At 21.6% G+C, this 14,221-nt stretch overlaps 1 protein-coding gene across 1 annotated transcript; it reads left to right on the top strand.

The window, feature by feature from the left end:
• The first annotated feature begins 245 nt into the window (after nt 1-245).
• Nucleotides 246-8,850, top strand: Uba1 (ubiquitin-like activating enzyme 1). The gene is made up of 3 exons (XM_011505379.1): nt 246-718; nt 1,530-3,674; nt 8,173-8,850. The coding sequence occupies exons 1-3, from the start codon at nt 349-351 to the stop codon at nt 8,808-8,810; spliced, it is 3,153 nt and encodes a 1,050-aa protein (XP_011503681.1). The 5' UTR covers nt 246-348; the 3' UTR covers nt 8,811-8,850.
• The last annotated feature ends 5,371 nt before the right edge of the window (nt 8,851-14,221 follow it).

Genomic DNA, 14,221 nt, shown 5'->3' with positions numbered 1-14,221 from the left:
GTGAATTTATTATACAAATTTATATAATTTATATAATTTTAAGTAAATACTGAACAAATTTTATTTATACTTATATACGTAAGTATAAAATATAAATCAACTAAATATTTTTTAAATATTAATGATTGTGAATTCATCATATATTTATTTTAATTTATTACTTATTTATTTGAAATATAAATAGATTTATATTAATATAATGATTAAATTTCATTTCAGGCTAAAAGAAAAATTGATACAATTATAATAAAATTTTATCACTTATATAAAAATTATTACATATTCATCTTGAGGTATAATTTTAAATAAGCAGTCCCAAGTACATTATTACGGATCTTGTAAAGTCCGATGTCTAGTGCTGAAGTGGCGGAGAGTTCTATTGATCCCCCAAATAAAAAACGACGTATTGCCAATACGGCAGGAGGTGTTGAAAACCTCTTAAATATCGCAGGCATGGCAAAGAATGGTTCCAAAACTAATCAAGTTAATTCAGACATTGATGAGGGACTTTATTCGCGTCAGTTATATGTTCTGGGCCATGATGCTATGCGTCGTATGGCAAGTTCAGATGTTCTTATTTCAGGGCTTGGTGGATTAGGTGTTGAGATATCTAAAAATGTCATACTTGGTGGAGTAAAATCAGTTACTTTACATGATAATGTTATTTGTCAAGTAAATGATTTAGGATCCCAATTTTACTTGAGTAAAGATGATATTGGTAAGATTTAAATTACTTCTAACAACCAAAAAATTAATTTATTGCTTATATAATTTTTTATACCAATTTTAATATAATATTTATATATAAATAATATATTTTTGTATTTGCAGAACTTTTATTTTTATTAATTGTTTAAAAATAATACAAAATTTTGTGGTATCGACAATAATCATATCGTATCATGTTTTTAAAAACTTTTTTAAGTTTATCAATTTCATTAAAGCTATTTAACAAATAAGAATATATTAATGCAATATTTAGAAAAGGATAAAATAGATTTGTTAAAAATTAATCAATAAGATATTATATTTTTTATATACTGTCCAAAAAACAATTTTCTTCTCAATCATATTAAAAAAGTATTATAAATATGAATATGTAAACTAGATCATTACACAAACTACTATTTATAAGATATAATCAAGTATATTTTTTTAATTGTTTTTAAAAGTATATATTTTTAATTTAATTTAATACTTAATACTTTTAATTGATAATGAGTGAATTTTTAACAAACCTACATTTGTTGCCAAGTATAAAAAATTTTATCAATATTTTTAATATTCACGTAAAGCTCATAAATATTTACAAAATAAAAATAAATCTTAAAATTGTACACAATTTGTTTCTATTTAGATTTACTTAGAATCTATAAATTTTTTATTAAAAAATAAAGAATAATGATCATATATAATCTATTTATTTCAAAAAGTATATTTTTTCATATATTTTTCTTCAAATATAAATTGATTTTAATAAATGAATATAATTTTAATAAATTTTAATAAATAATTTACTTTTATTATAGGAAAAAATCGTGCTAAAGCATGTTATCAACGGTTATCAGAATTAAATAATTATGTACCAACAAAATATTATTCTGGGGTATTAACAGATGAATTTTTAAAGAAATTTAGTGTCATTGTTATTACTGAAACATCGTTAAAAGAACAACTACGCATTGCTGAAATCACTCGAAAAAATAATATTGCCCTTATCATTGGAGATACAAGAGGCCTCTTTTCTCAAATATTTTGTGATTTTGGAGATAACTTTTCAGTAATTGATACAACTGGGGAATCACCTGTTAATGCTATGATAGCCAGTATTTCACGAGATAATCAAGGTATTGTGACATGTCTTGATGATACACGTCATGGAATGGAAGATGGTGATTATGTAACATTTTCTGAAATACAAGGTATGATTGAATTGAATGGCCGTCCACCAAGTAAAATTAAAGTTCTCGGACCTTACACATTTAGTATCGGAGATACATCAACTTATTCTGAATATACTCAAGGAGGTATAGTAACTCAAGTAAAAATTCCAAAAACATTAAAATTTCACGCATTTGATGAAGCACTTACACATCCAGAAATTGTCATCTCTGATTATGGAAAATTTGAGTATCCACAACAATTACACTTGGCTTTCCTTACTTTACATCATTTTGTTGAAAAGAATAACCAATTACCTAGAGCTTGGAATGATAATGATTTTCAGGAATTTTTACAATTAGCAAACATTATACATGACAAATATAATTTTAATTTTGGCTTACAAGAAGAACTTCTCTCTTTGTTTTGTAAAACATCTAGTGGTCAGTTTAGTCCAATGAATGCAGTTGTAGGAGGTATTATTGCTCAAGAAGTTATGAAAGCTTGTTCAGGAAAATTTCATCCAATATATCAATGGTTATATTTTGACGCTGTTGAATGTTTACCAAAAAATAATTCTGCAATTAATGAAGAAAATTATCAACCGATTGGATCTCGTTATGACTGTTTAATTTCTATATTTGGGACAGAGTTTCAAAGTAAATTGGCAAATTTAAAGTATTTTATAGTTGGGGCTGGTGCTATTGGATGTGAACTACTTAAAAATTTTGCCATGCTTGGAATTGCAGCAAAAGATGGATGTATTACAGTTACTGATATGGATTTTATAGAAAAATCAAATCTTAATCGGCAGTTTCTATTTAGACCTTCTGATGTTCAAAAATCGAAATCTTCAACAGCAGCTAGAGCTATAAAGAAAATGAATTCTGAAATTAAAATATGTGCTCACGAAAATCGCGTTGGTCCAGAAACAGAAAAGATCTATAATGATGACTTTTTTAAATCTTTAGATGGAGTAGCAAATGCACTCGATAATGTTGATGCACGAATTTATGTAGATCGTCGTTGTGTCTATTACCGCAAACCACTTCTTGAATCTGGTACTTTAGGAACTAAGGGAAATACTCAAGTAGTGGTACCATTTTTAACCGAATCTTATAGTTCTTCGCAAGATCCACCTGAAAAAAGTATACCTATATGTACTTTAAAAAATTTTCCAAATGCTATAGAACATACTCTTCAATGGGCTAGAGATACTTTTGAAGGACTATTTAAACAGTGTGCTGAAAATGCTGCTCAATATATCAGTGATCCGCATTTTATTGAAAGAACTCTAAAATTACCAGGAGTACAACCATTAGAAGTTTTAGAATCAGTTAAAACAGCTTTGGTAGATGAAAGGCCTAAGACATTTGAAGAATGTCTTGTGTGGGCTCGATGTCATTGGCAAGATCAATATAATAATCAAATAAGACAACTTTTGTTTAATTTTCCACCTGAGCAAATAACATCAAGTGGTCAACCATTTTGGTCTGGACCAAAGCGTTGTCCAATTCCCTTAGATTTTGACATAAATAATGCACTCCATATGGATTATATTATTGCTGCAGCTAATTTAAAATCAGCTGTGTATGGAGTACCTGTTAATAAAAATCGTGAAGAAATCATTAAAATTATATCTGTTGTTGAAGTACCAGAGTTTACTCCAAAATCAGGTGTTAAAATAGCTGAAACAGATTCCCAAGTTCAAGTTTCAAATGGAAATGGAAATATTGATCATGAACGATTAAGTCAACTCCAGGCTGATCTACCAAAAGTAGAAGAATTGAAAGGTATTACAATATTTACAAATGAATTACAAATGTTTTTACAATACATTATTTATTTTATATGAATGCACGTGTTATGAAATTGTGAATCATACTCATTTTATGAGGTAGGTGTAAATAATTAAATAAACATACTTCGAATTTCTTCTATAGTACTTTTCATACTTTGTAAAATAAAAACAAAGACTAAGAAATTCGGCACATTTTACAAAAGTTCAATATATTTTTTAAATGACTATCATAACGTAATGTAGATTATATAGAATTATTTTATGGTAAAATAGACATGGTAATTAAAAAAAAAAGTTAATGTCATGATTTTCAATACAAAATATAACATAAAATTTTATGTATATATAAACTTTCTCACTTAAAAATTTATTTATAAAATCTAAAATAAAAAAAAACTGTATTATTAATTAAGTAATATGTAAATAATGAAAAATTTATTATCAAAAATTAGAAATTAGAAATTAGAAATTTTTGATAATAGCGTAATCAATTATATTTTTACACATATACATATATATTTTAAAATTAGCTATTAATTAAAAATTATGAACAGAATTCAAGCCAATTTATTCACTAACAAATTGTGTTTACTTATTTAAACTAATATTTTCTTTTACATTTGCTGTACGTAAAAAAATGTTAACACTAATAGCAAAATAATTTGTAAACAGAACATGTATGTGAAGAGCAAAATAAAGAAAAATTTTATTTAACACATTAATTTAAAATATAAAAAACATATTGTTGAAACATGTCTAAATAAAAAAACTGTTCTTTGCAAACAAAAATCTTTGTTTTCTTCAAATGTTGATAAAATGCTGCAATGTTACAAATATTAAAGCTACAGTGAATTTATAATATAGAAACGAAGTGAATAAACATTAAACTCACCATGCTTATAGAAAATTAATCTATCTAGATAATTGTAAATAATAATAATCAGATATTAGAAGAAAATAAAAAACTATAATAACAAAAAAAAGAAATAAAATTTAAATATATAAATTGTCTCATAACAATACTATAATACATGCTCATAATCAACAGAAAATTTGAAAAACAAAACTTGTAAAGGTTTAAAAAAAAATAGGAATTTTAACTAACTACTACAACAATAATCTGTATATGTATCCTGTTGTAATAAAAACGGCTAACAGGATATAAGCATATGCATGCACAAAATCATTCTGCTTCTTAATAACTTACTGTAGATAACTGCTCCATAAATATAAATCTTTGATTTTTATTATTAAATTATTTTATTTTGCTTTTCAAATTTTAAGTTCTTTTACATACCATGAGGCTTAACACTATAGTTATGTATAGTTGAAGATCATAATGTTAAAATTGTTATTAAAATGAAATATACCTATATATTGTATATACTCTTAATAATTATAATTATATATGTTAATTTTATAATATTAGTATATATTTAATGCAACATTTTTAATAACAATAATATCTAGCTGTGTTAAGTTTTGAAGTAACTTACTATTGAGTTCAATTTTATCTTTAGTTAGAATTACTTTATAAAGAATTGTGGTTTTGTTAAATTGTATTAAGTATTGAAGGAATTTCAGATTTTTTAATAATCAAATGCATAGAACACAGCTTTTACTTAACAATTGTTTTTCTTTAATTTTTTTTGTAAATTTTATATTTTAAATATTTAAAATTTCAGATATTGTATAAATTATTAAAAATTGATCTTTTTTATTTTTACACATTTTTATTTCTGTTCTTCGTTTTATAATTCAATTTTTAATTGTTATCATATATATATATATATATATATATATATATAGTAATCTCAATAACAATCTTCTAATTTGGCTTATTACAAATTTTTTTTCACATGGTTTATTATACAATAAAGACATCATTAATAAATTGAAAAGATTTTTATCAGTAATAATTCATCAGTACAAATTTTTTTATGATTCTGACACTATCCTATTCATTATGTAGAATATATGAATTTATCATCAAATCCATGAATATATGTTTTTATAATTAAGTAACTAGTATAACTTTACAACAATTACCATTACTGAAAAGATTTGTATATTTTATATTTCTTTTAACGTTTTAAGCTTACACTAGTTGTACGTTATATTTTGTTAGATAATTTGGTTCAAATATCTCATTCTATGACTTATTGACTTTTAAAAATAAATAGAAACATATAAATATAAATACATTGTATTTCATATAATAATTTTAATACATCTTAGTAGTAAAATAAAACAAAAATGAAGACAATCTTATCATTGTCGAAGTAGATATTACAATGCTATATGTAAATGTGACATAGCAAGTGAAATATATAAATTTTAATGAGTATCAAGTATAAATAAATATACATCAAAACTATTAAAAAATAACGTGTTTTTTATACCATTAATATAGAAGGATATTAATTATAAGGAATTTTAATTCTTGACAAATTAGATACAAATTAAGATAATATTTATTGTAAAAATTTAATCAACAAAAGATTACAGCATTATCTACTTGAAATAAAACTATAAATCTTAAAAATTAAGTTACTGAAACCTTAATTCGTTTCATTGCAAAAAATTCTTCAATTAATTAAGCAAATTTAAAAAGATTTATAAAGTTATTAAATGTATATTTGATCTTATTACTATATATATATTTGAATAAAGATTTTTAAAATAATGCTTATTTGGTTATTTTTACTTATAATACAGATTTATAATTGTGTAAATAGCCAAATAGTTTGTGGTATCATTTACAATCAGCAACAATTTAATTTAATGTAAGGCATATTTTAGAAAATACAAAATAATCAAATTACAATAGTCATATGATCGATTTTACATTAAGACAATTTGCGTAACATATTATGCTATTGAATTCAAACATAATTATGTGGAATGTAAAAATATTTAACAATATTTTCTCATAATAAGAAAAAAGAAATATCGGTATTTGAAAAAGTAAAAATTATTTATTAAAAATTAAAAAAATTAAAATTAAAATGATAAGTAAAAATTAAAGAAATATAAAAATGGAAATTAGATAAAAAAGAAACACAAAAATCCTGAAAAATACTCAAAAAAATATATAGAAACATTAAAAGAAATCTTTCAAAAACAATAAAATCGTATGTAATATTATTTAAAAATGTAAGACCGACAGGAATTTTATTAATATAACGAATATATTCGAAAAGTAAAATTTGATAAAATAAATTGAAATAAAAAGGATAAAGAAGGAAAAACAAACAAAATAATTAAGTAAAATCTTTATTTATTTATAATATTTTAACGATTATAAATTTTGTTCTTTGAATATTATTTTTTATTAATTAAAAATATAATTTAAATTTTAGATACTAGGAAAATAAATAGGAATATAAATAAGGAGTCATAACAAGCTAATCGTGGTTCTAAGATTCCAAATATGTTTTTGCTGTAACTTTTTAATTTATAATTGTTTCTGAGTATAAGAACCCTAACATAATATGAAATGTATAAATAGTATATTTTATATTGGATTTAATATTTTTAATTACAATTTTGAATATAAGAAATTAATATTTAAAATTTTTATAGTAATATTACAATGCATTTAATTGATTATGAAATTTGGCACCGTTATTTTTTAAAACTTTTTTGTTAAATATTAATAAAAATTCTATATTGTAATAAATATTGTACAATTCATAAGAAAATAATACGGTAATATGTACATAATATTATTATATTGTTTATATTTATTATATGTGAGGAATCACGTAAATATAAACATTTTAATAAAAAATAGAAACAACGGGTGTGATGAAATGTGAAGTTAAAGTAAGGTAAACAACAAACCTTAAACATAGAAATTAAATTAAAAAATGTGCACTCAATATAGAATCAAGATAATCAATTATAGATTTATCAATCAATAAGTATTGAAAATAATAGAATTATAAAATGACATGCGAATTGAAAATATTAGTTGAAGCCATTAATAAATTTTAATGATTAATAAACAGCCATCTTTTGATTATAAGATTTATTAATAATATAAGTATTATATATTTAAAAGCATGTAATTTCTTCATCTGCATCGATAGAAAATGCCAACGGCAACTTGAATAAAACAAAACTCTAAATATAAGTATGAAACTGATTTTCTAAAAGTTATTTTTAATAAAGTACTTATATAAATGTTCAACGTATTTGAAGTGCATTATTAGGCTTTAAATACTCCACAGCTAATGTACATTTTTAAATATAATGAAAATAATTCATCTATTAACTTTATTATTTCGATTTCTGTTTTCTGATTATAATAAATTGAAAATTTATATAAATAAGAAATTAATCCAATCGTTTTTTTATATTTTTTTTCTACTTACCGAATAAATGTAATATATATCCTGTATTAGAAAATGTTATAAGTTAATAATAACATTTTTTGTATTGTAATTTTTCATTAATTACTAATTTAGTAAATTATTAATTTATAGGTCTTAGTATTAATCCACAAGAATTTGAGAAAGATGATGACAAGAACTTCCATATAGATTTTATAGTAGCTGCTTCAAATCTTAGAGCTGCGAATTATAGAATTCAAGCAGCTGACAGACATAAAAGTAAATTAATTGCTGGGAAAATTATTCCTGCTATAGCAACGACTACTAGTGTTGTAGCTGGTTTAATATGTTTTGAATTAGTAAAATTAGCACAAGGTTTCACAGATCTATCTTTATATAAAAATGGATTTATTAATCTTGCTCTACCATTTTTTGGGTTTTCTGAACCTATAGCAGCGCCAAAATTAAAATATTATGATAAAGAATGGACTTTATGGGACAGGTTTGAAGTTCAGGGAGAAATGAATTTAAAAGAATTTCTAGAATATTTCAAACAGAAGCATAATTTAGAAGTTACAATGCTCTCTCAAGGAGTTTGCATGCTTTATTCATTTTTTATGGCTAAACAAAAATGTCAAGAACGAATGAACTTATCAATGTCAGAAGTAGTAAAAAAAGTTTCGAAAAAAAAACTTGAACCTCATGTACGTGCTCTTGTTTTTGAACTATGCTGTAATGATGTAGATGGAAATGATGTCGAAGTCCCCTATGTCCGATATACATTAAATTAAATATAAATTAATTCTCTTACTAATAAAATTTTAATACTAACTTTGAGTTGCCAATCTTAATCAATGCAATATACATTAATAACCACTTAAAAAAGAAAATGATAGTATTAACAAAACTAAAACTGGATTACTTTTCCTATTACTTAATAATCAAAAATATTTAAACAAAATTTTAAATATACTTGTAAAATAATGCAATTAAATTTTTAGTGTGCACTTTAATTAATAGCGTGGGTGGAACTATGCATTGCATTAATAAGTTTTTTTTTCAATATAAATTAAAAAATTAATGAAATTATCACTTTATTATATTTTTACGAACTTATCCAAAAATGTTTTAATTTTTATATAAAAACTATTACCAATCAATTATGAGAATTATTAACATGATTATTTTAATTTAAAATAAATATTATTAATGCTAATTCTATCATTAAAGTAAATATAATATACCATGTTCTGCTATTAAGTAATACGAAAATAAATTCCAGTCTTGTATCATAAAATATTAGAACAATTCCTTCTATTTTATTTAATAAAGCAACAACATATAAAAAATATTTTTATGCTATTTTTTTGGAGTCGTATTTCACTATAATTCATATTTAAAAATATTTAATAGAAAATATTAAGTATTATATTAACATTTTAAATTGAATGAAAATTATTTTTAATTAAAAAATTTACAATAATTATTTTGATTTTAAGGTGAAAACTATAAAATAGCTTATAGTTCTGTTATTTTTCATTGCTTGCATTAACGGTAATTTTTATAATAAGATAATTTAACTAACTTCAAAAATTTGTTTATAATATAAATATAAATTAAAATTAAAGATCTCAATATTTTATCAAATTAAATTAATATTCTTTCAATAAAGCTAAATTTAAATTAACTATTATATAACCAAATTAAAAAAAATTTCATATTAATATTGATATAAAATTATATATACATTGTATAATATATTATTTCCAAGGTGAATTTAATAGTACAATTATATATATTATTTGAAATTTTGAACAGCAATAATGCATACATATAATACATTTTTTTAACTCGATCTGTTATATAAAAAATTATTAGTTTGAGCTTTTAAATATGTCTGGATACTTTGTATGTTTATAATTTTTGTTATTGAATGTAATATAACCCTTCATCAAATAAATTCTAGTTTTATTTGTTACTATTACAGTACAATTTATATTTTTTAAATTAATGTTGAACTGCTTTAATATATTTAACATTAAATTCAATATTGTAATATAATTTCATAAATTACATTTTAATTCATATTTAAAAATACTGTGGAACGATATATTTTTTGTAATCACATTCGTTTATAAATAAGTAAAATAGCAATGGACAATGAAAGATACCTAAAAAATGAATATAAATAAAATGTAATAAACAGTTTATTATCATTGAAAAATAATTTACTGTTTAACTTCAGAAATTTTCGGTAAATTGATTAAAAATTTTTGAACTAAAAAGATATTTCGTATAAAAAGAATAATTTGACGAAAAAATGTTTCCAATCTAATTGTTAGCCAACTTAGAAAAATATTTTATTTATTAGTTAAATATTGTATTTAAGCTATATAATCTAATTATATAAACCATTCATATTTATATATATCTATTTTTTTAACATATAAAATTAAATTTAAAATATACTACATTTTCTGCTTAATACATATGCTGCTTCAAATAGAAATAGGTTGATTTCTAATATTTAGCAAAATTTTTTAGTTGCATATTACTATCTGTCTAGGTATATTATGAAAAAATAAAATCCACGGAAGTAAGTATTCGCAGAATGAAAACAATAGCTGTAAATAAATATCAAATACGCAAACGCATCAATTCAAATTCTACAACAATTTGATCTGATTGTGTTGTTCATCTTATACAAAATTATATATCAACATAGAAGCATAAGATCAGCAGGCAATAAAATATACCTTTAAATCCCCAATAACTAACGTGAGCAGTCATAAGCAATAATTATTCCTACAAATAATTCAGTACACTAGTAAGTTAATAATTTTATTAAAATCTATTTCTTGATTACAAATAATTAATATAAATTTATTTAATATTTTATTAAATATCTTACAGATAGTTTATTTAAAAGGAATTAATATATCTGATTAAAATGCATGTTCATTGTTAAAAATATTTTGATTCTGCCTAAAATTTAAATAAGTTCCTGCGTTTGTTTATATCTTAAGAATAATGGATTACTTTTATATTAATTTCCCATGAATAAATTTATCTATTATTTTAAAATAGTGATATTGCTAATTCTGTGTTTTTTACTTAATTCAATTAACGATATATCAAACATAAATATTAAGTAATTATGTTTAATGTCTAATTGAGTAATTTTTAAATAATATAAATTTAATTATAATTGCAATAACAAGTATATAAATGTATTTATTTTATGAAGCTGTTATACTGTTTTCTTTTATGAGAATTAAAAACTTTTCCCGTAAAATACTTTAATTATACTTTTTAAATTAAAAAAATTATATAAAATAAACGGGTTTTGATGCATTTATATTAACTATTATAATAAATTTAATTAGATCTTCATAACATTTGAACAATGATAGGTTTTCATCTTCAATCGAGAACCAATAAAATATATAGTTTCAAGGAAAAGTTTGTAGTTTTTGATTCATATAGATAATAAGATTTTGAATATTTGGTAAATTAAATCCTGATAAACATATAGTGATTTTATTAGTACTAATCCATTTCGAATATGGAATGTGTTTGGTTAATTATATTTTATTATAACTAAATTGCATTTAACTGATATAGTCGACATATATACACTATGCATATGTACAGTATGAAAAATAAAAATACTTCAGGCATGAATTTTTCTATTTATCGATTCGACTTAGTATCAGTACAATTTTCTTTCTCATAACGCTAATTCGAAATTGTTACATGTTTTGTATGTTTATGCATTTTATATTTAAAAAATAAAAGTGGTAATTTTTATATACGTAACAATTGAATACAAATAAAAAATAAAATTTTAGTGGAAAAAGCAATATGACTATTTTACTAATAATCGATACAGGACTTTCCATTTTTTAATTACTTCTAAGTTATATATTTTCTATATACATCTTTCATAGTTCAATAACTTAGTATAAAATTAATCATTTATCTTCTACACCTTACATTTTTCATATTACATAATGTACATTTCTAACAAATAATGTAAATACCATCGATACTGTACTACATTATATAATACTAATAATAATAAATTTTATTATCATCATTATTATTATTACTATTATCTGTTATTCGTTATTTATATATAAATGTTCATTTATAAAAGTTTATAAATACTTTCTAAACAATTTCTATAAGTTAATAGTCTAAAATATTTTAACAATAAATTTACATATTCTTGTTATTTAATTTTCTTTATATTTAAAATAATAATTAAAAATATAGTTCACGCGAAATTTAGACAAAAAATCTACAAAATAAAAAACAACAATTTATTGATATATAATGTAAATATATATTGTCAATATTGATGTAATAAAAATTGAGCAATTAACTTGCATATGTGATCAAATTTCAAAACTTACGAAAACCACCAATACTATACATAATTAGTTAATTAATTTTTTGTTCTTAATATCAATGTACCAATGTGTCAATGTAATCATTATATCAATGTATTTTGTAGTAATTGCTTTTTATTAATTAAAACTTATACTGTTAATGGAAACTTTATTAATATATTTTTTTTCAATTTTATTTCTATTAAAACTTGTTCAATGAATAATCTATTAAATATCATTATTAAATTTTACTATTGATTTTCTTATTAAAATAAGCAAAATTCTATTATCATTAAAACTTGAAAGTACCAACAATTATTTCATAATTATATACTTATGAACTGATCAGTTATTATAATTAATACTATTTTATAAAGTTAGCTTATTTTGAATTTGATTTCTGTCAAAAAGTTATTTTATTTTAAGTACATTTTAATTTCAATAATGACACATTTAATTAACTATAAATTATATCAGTTCATTAAATTAAAAAAAATAATTAAATAAAAAATTAATTTGAATGAAAATACATAATTAATAATTTAATTTAAGAAAATATAAAATTATAAAGTTTACTCAAATTTGAAACTTATATATATAATATACTTATAATAGAAGTATAATATACTTATTTATTTGATTATCCTCGCATCTTTAATTTTCATCTTTCTAGTTGCTGTACATGTACTTTAATTGTCTAAACTATTATGTATATATATATTTTTTTTTTAAATTAAACAAAATTTATTTTAAAGGAAATATATAATTGTGCTTACAAAATCAAAGAGAAAATTGCTTCTTTTAGAGAAGATTGGTAAACTCCTTCACTTCTCATTCTATTTTCTTATCATAGATTTTCTTCTCGTTTATTCTTCATTTATTATAATAAAATGATGGAAATTTGTTTTATCTATGACAGATTTTTTTTTTGTAATGTTTAATTTTATTTTACATATAAAGAAAGAAGTGATTTTTACATTTATACTATATTTTTTAGATATAGAGCTTTACTTTTATTTTATTATAATAAAGTTTATCCTCTTATAGAGCTTTTACTAAGCAGAGTTTTGTTATATTAAATATTTGTTTGATTTCGCTTGTAACGTCCACTCGTAGACTTCAATGTGCACACAGGTCATCAAATTGTCCATTAAAAATACTATAAGCTAAAATATAAATATTAGGCTGTTAATAGTAATAAAACTAAAATGTAGAAAATAATAAACAAAGTTGATGTTAGATTATTAAAAATTTTAACATAAGTTTTAATTATTTTATAATGAGCTGAAAACTACATCTTTTCTACTTTTTTCATAACTGTTCATAATTAATCACATCTTTTTTGGTAGATACTACCACACCGCGCCGTATTATAACAAATTTTAGATCGATGTTAATTTAAAGAATATTCCTATATATCATATTATACTACAAGCTCATTAACATTAATGTATACAATGATACTAGATTTCACTGCAGAAATAACCATGTCCGAGAAAGAAATTTGCACTCCAGATTTTGCATGAGCATTCAAATTTTTTTTTTTCTTTAGTAAAGAAAACATTACTTAAATCGGCATTGATGGTAAAAAGGAAAATTTCTATAATTCCAATGAAAAAGTTTCTGTTTTAATATGTAGTGGAAAACTCCTTATCTATAAAAATCTACTAAAATAACATTCTTAAACTTTCTACTTATGATTTAACTTACTGTTTTTAAACTGTAATGTTAATATATTTGATGCATCGGTTTTACATAATAGTTATGTATTTATATTGACTTAATAGTATTGCTATTTATAAATTAAT

This window comes from Ceratosolen solmsi, unplaced genomic scaffold (assembly GCF_000503995.2).
Source record: "Ceratosolen solmsi marchali unplaced genomic scaffold, CerSol_1.0 scaffold75, whole genome shotgun sequence".
Classification (NCBI taxonomy): domain Eukaryota; kingdom Metazoa; phylum Arthropoda; class Insecta; order Hymenoptera; family Agaonidae; genus Ceratosolen; species Ceratosolen solmsi.
The sequence above is the reverse complement of the archived record's forward strand: the minus strand, read 5'-3'. Positions and strand labels throughout refer to the sequence as shown.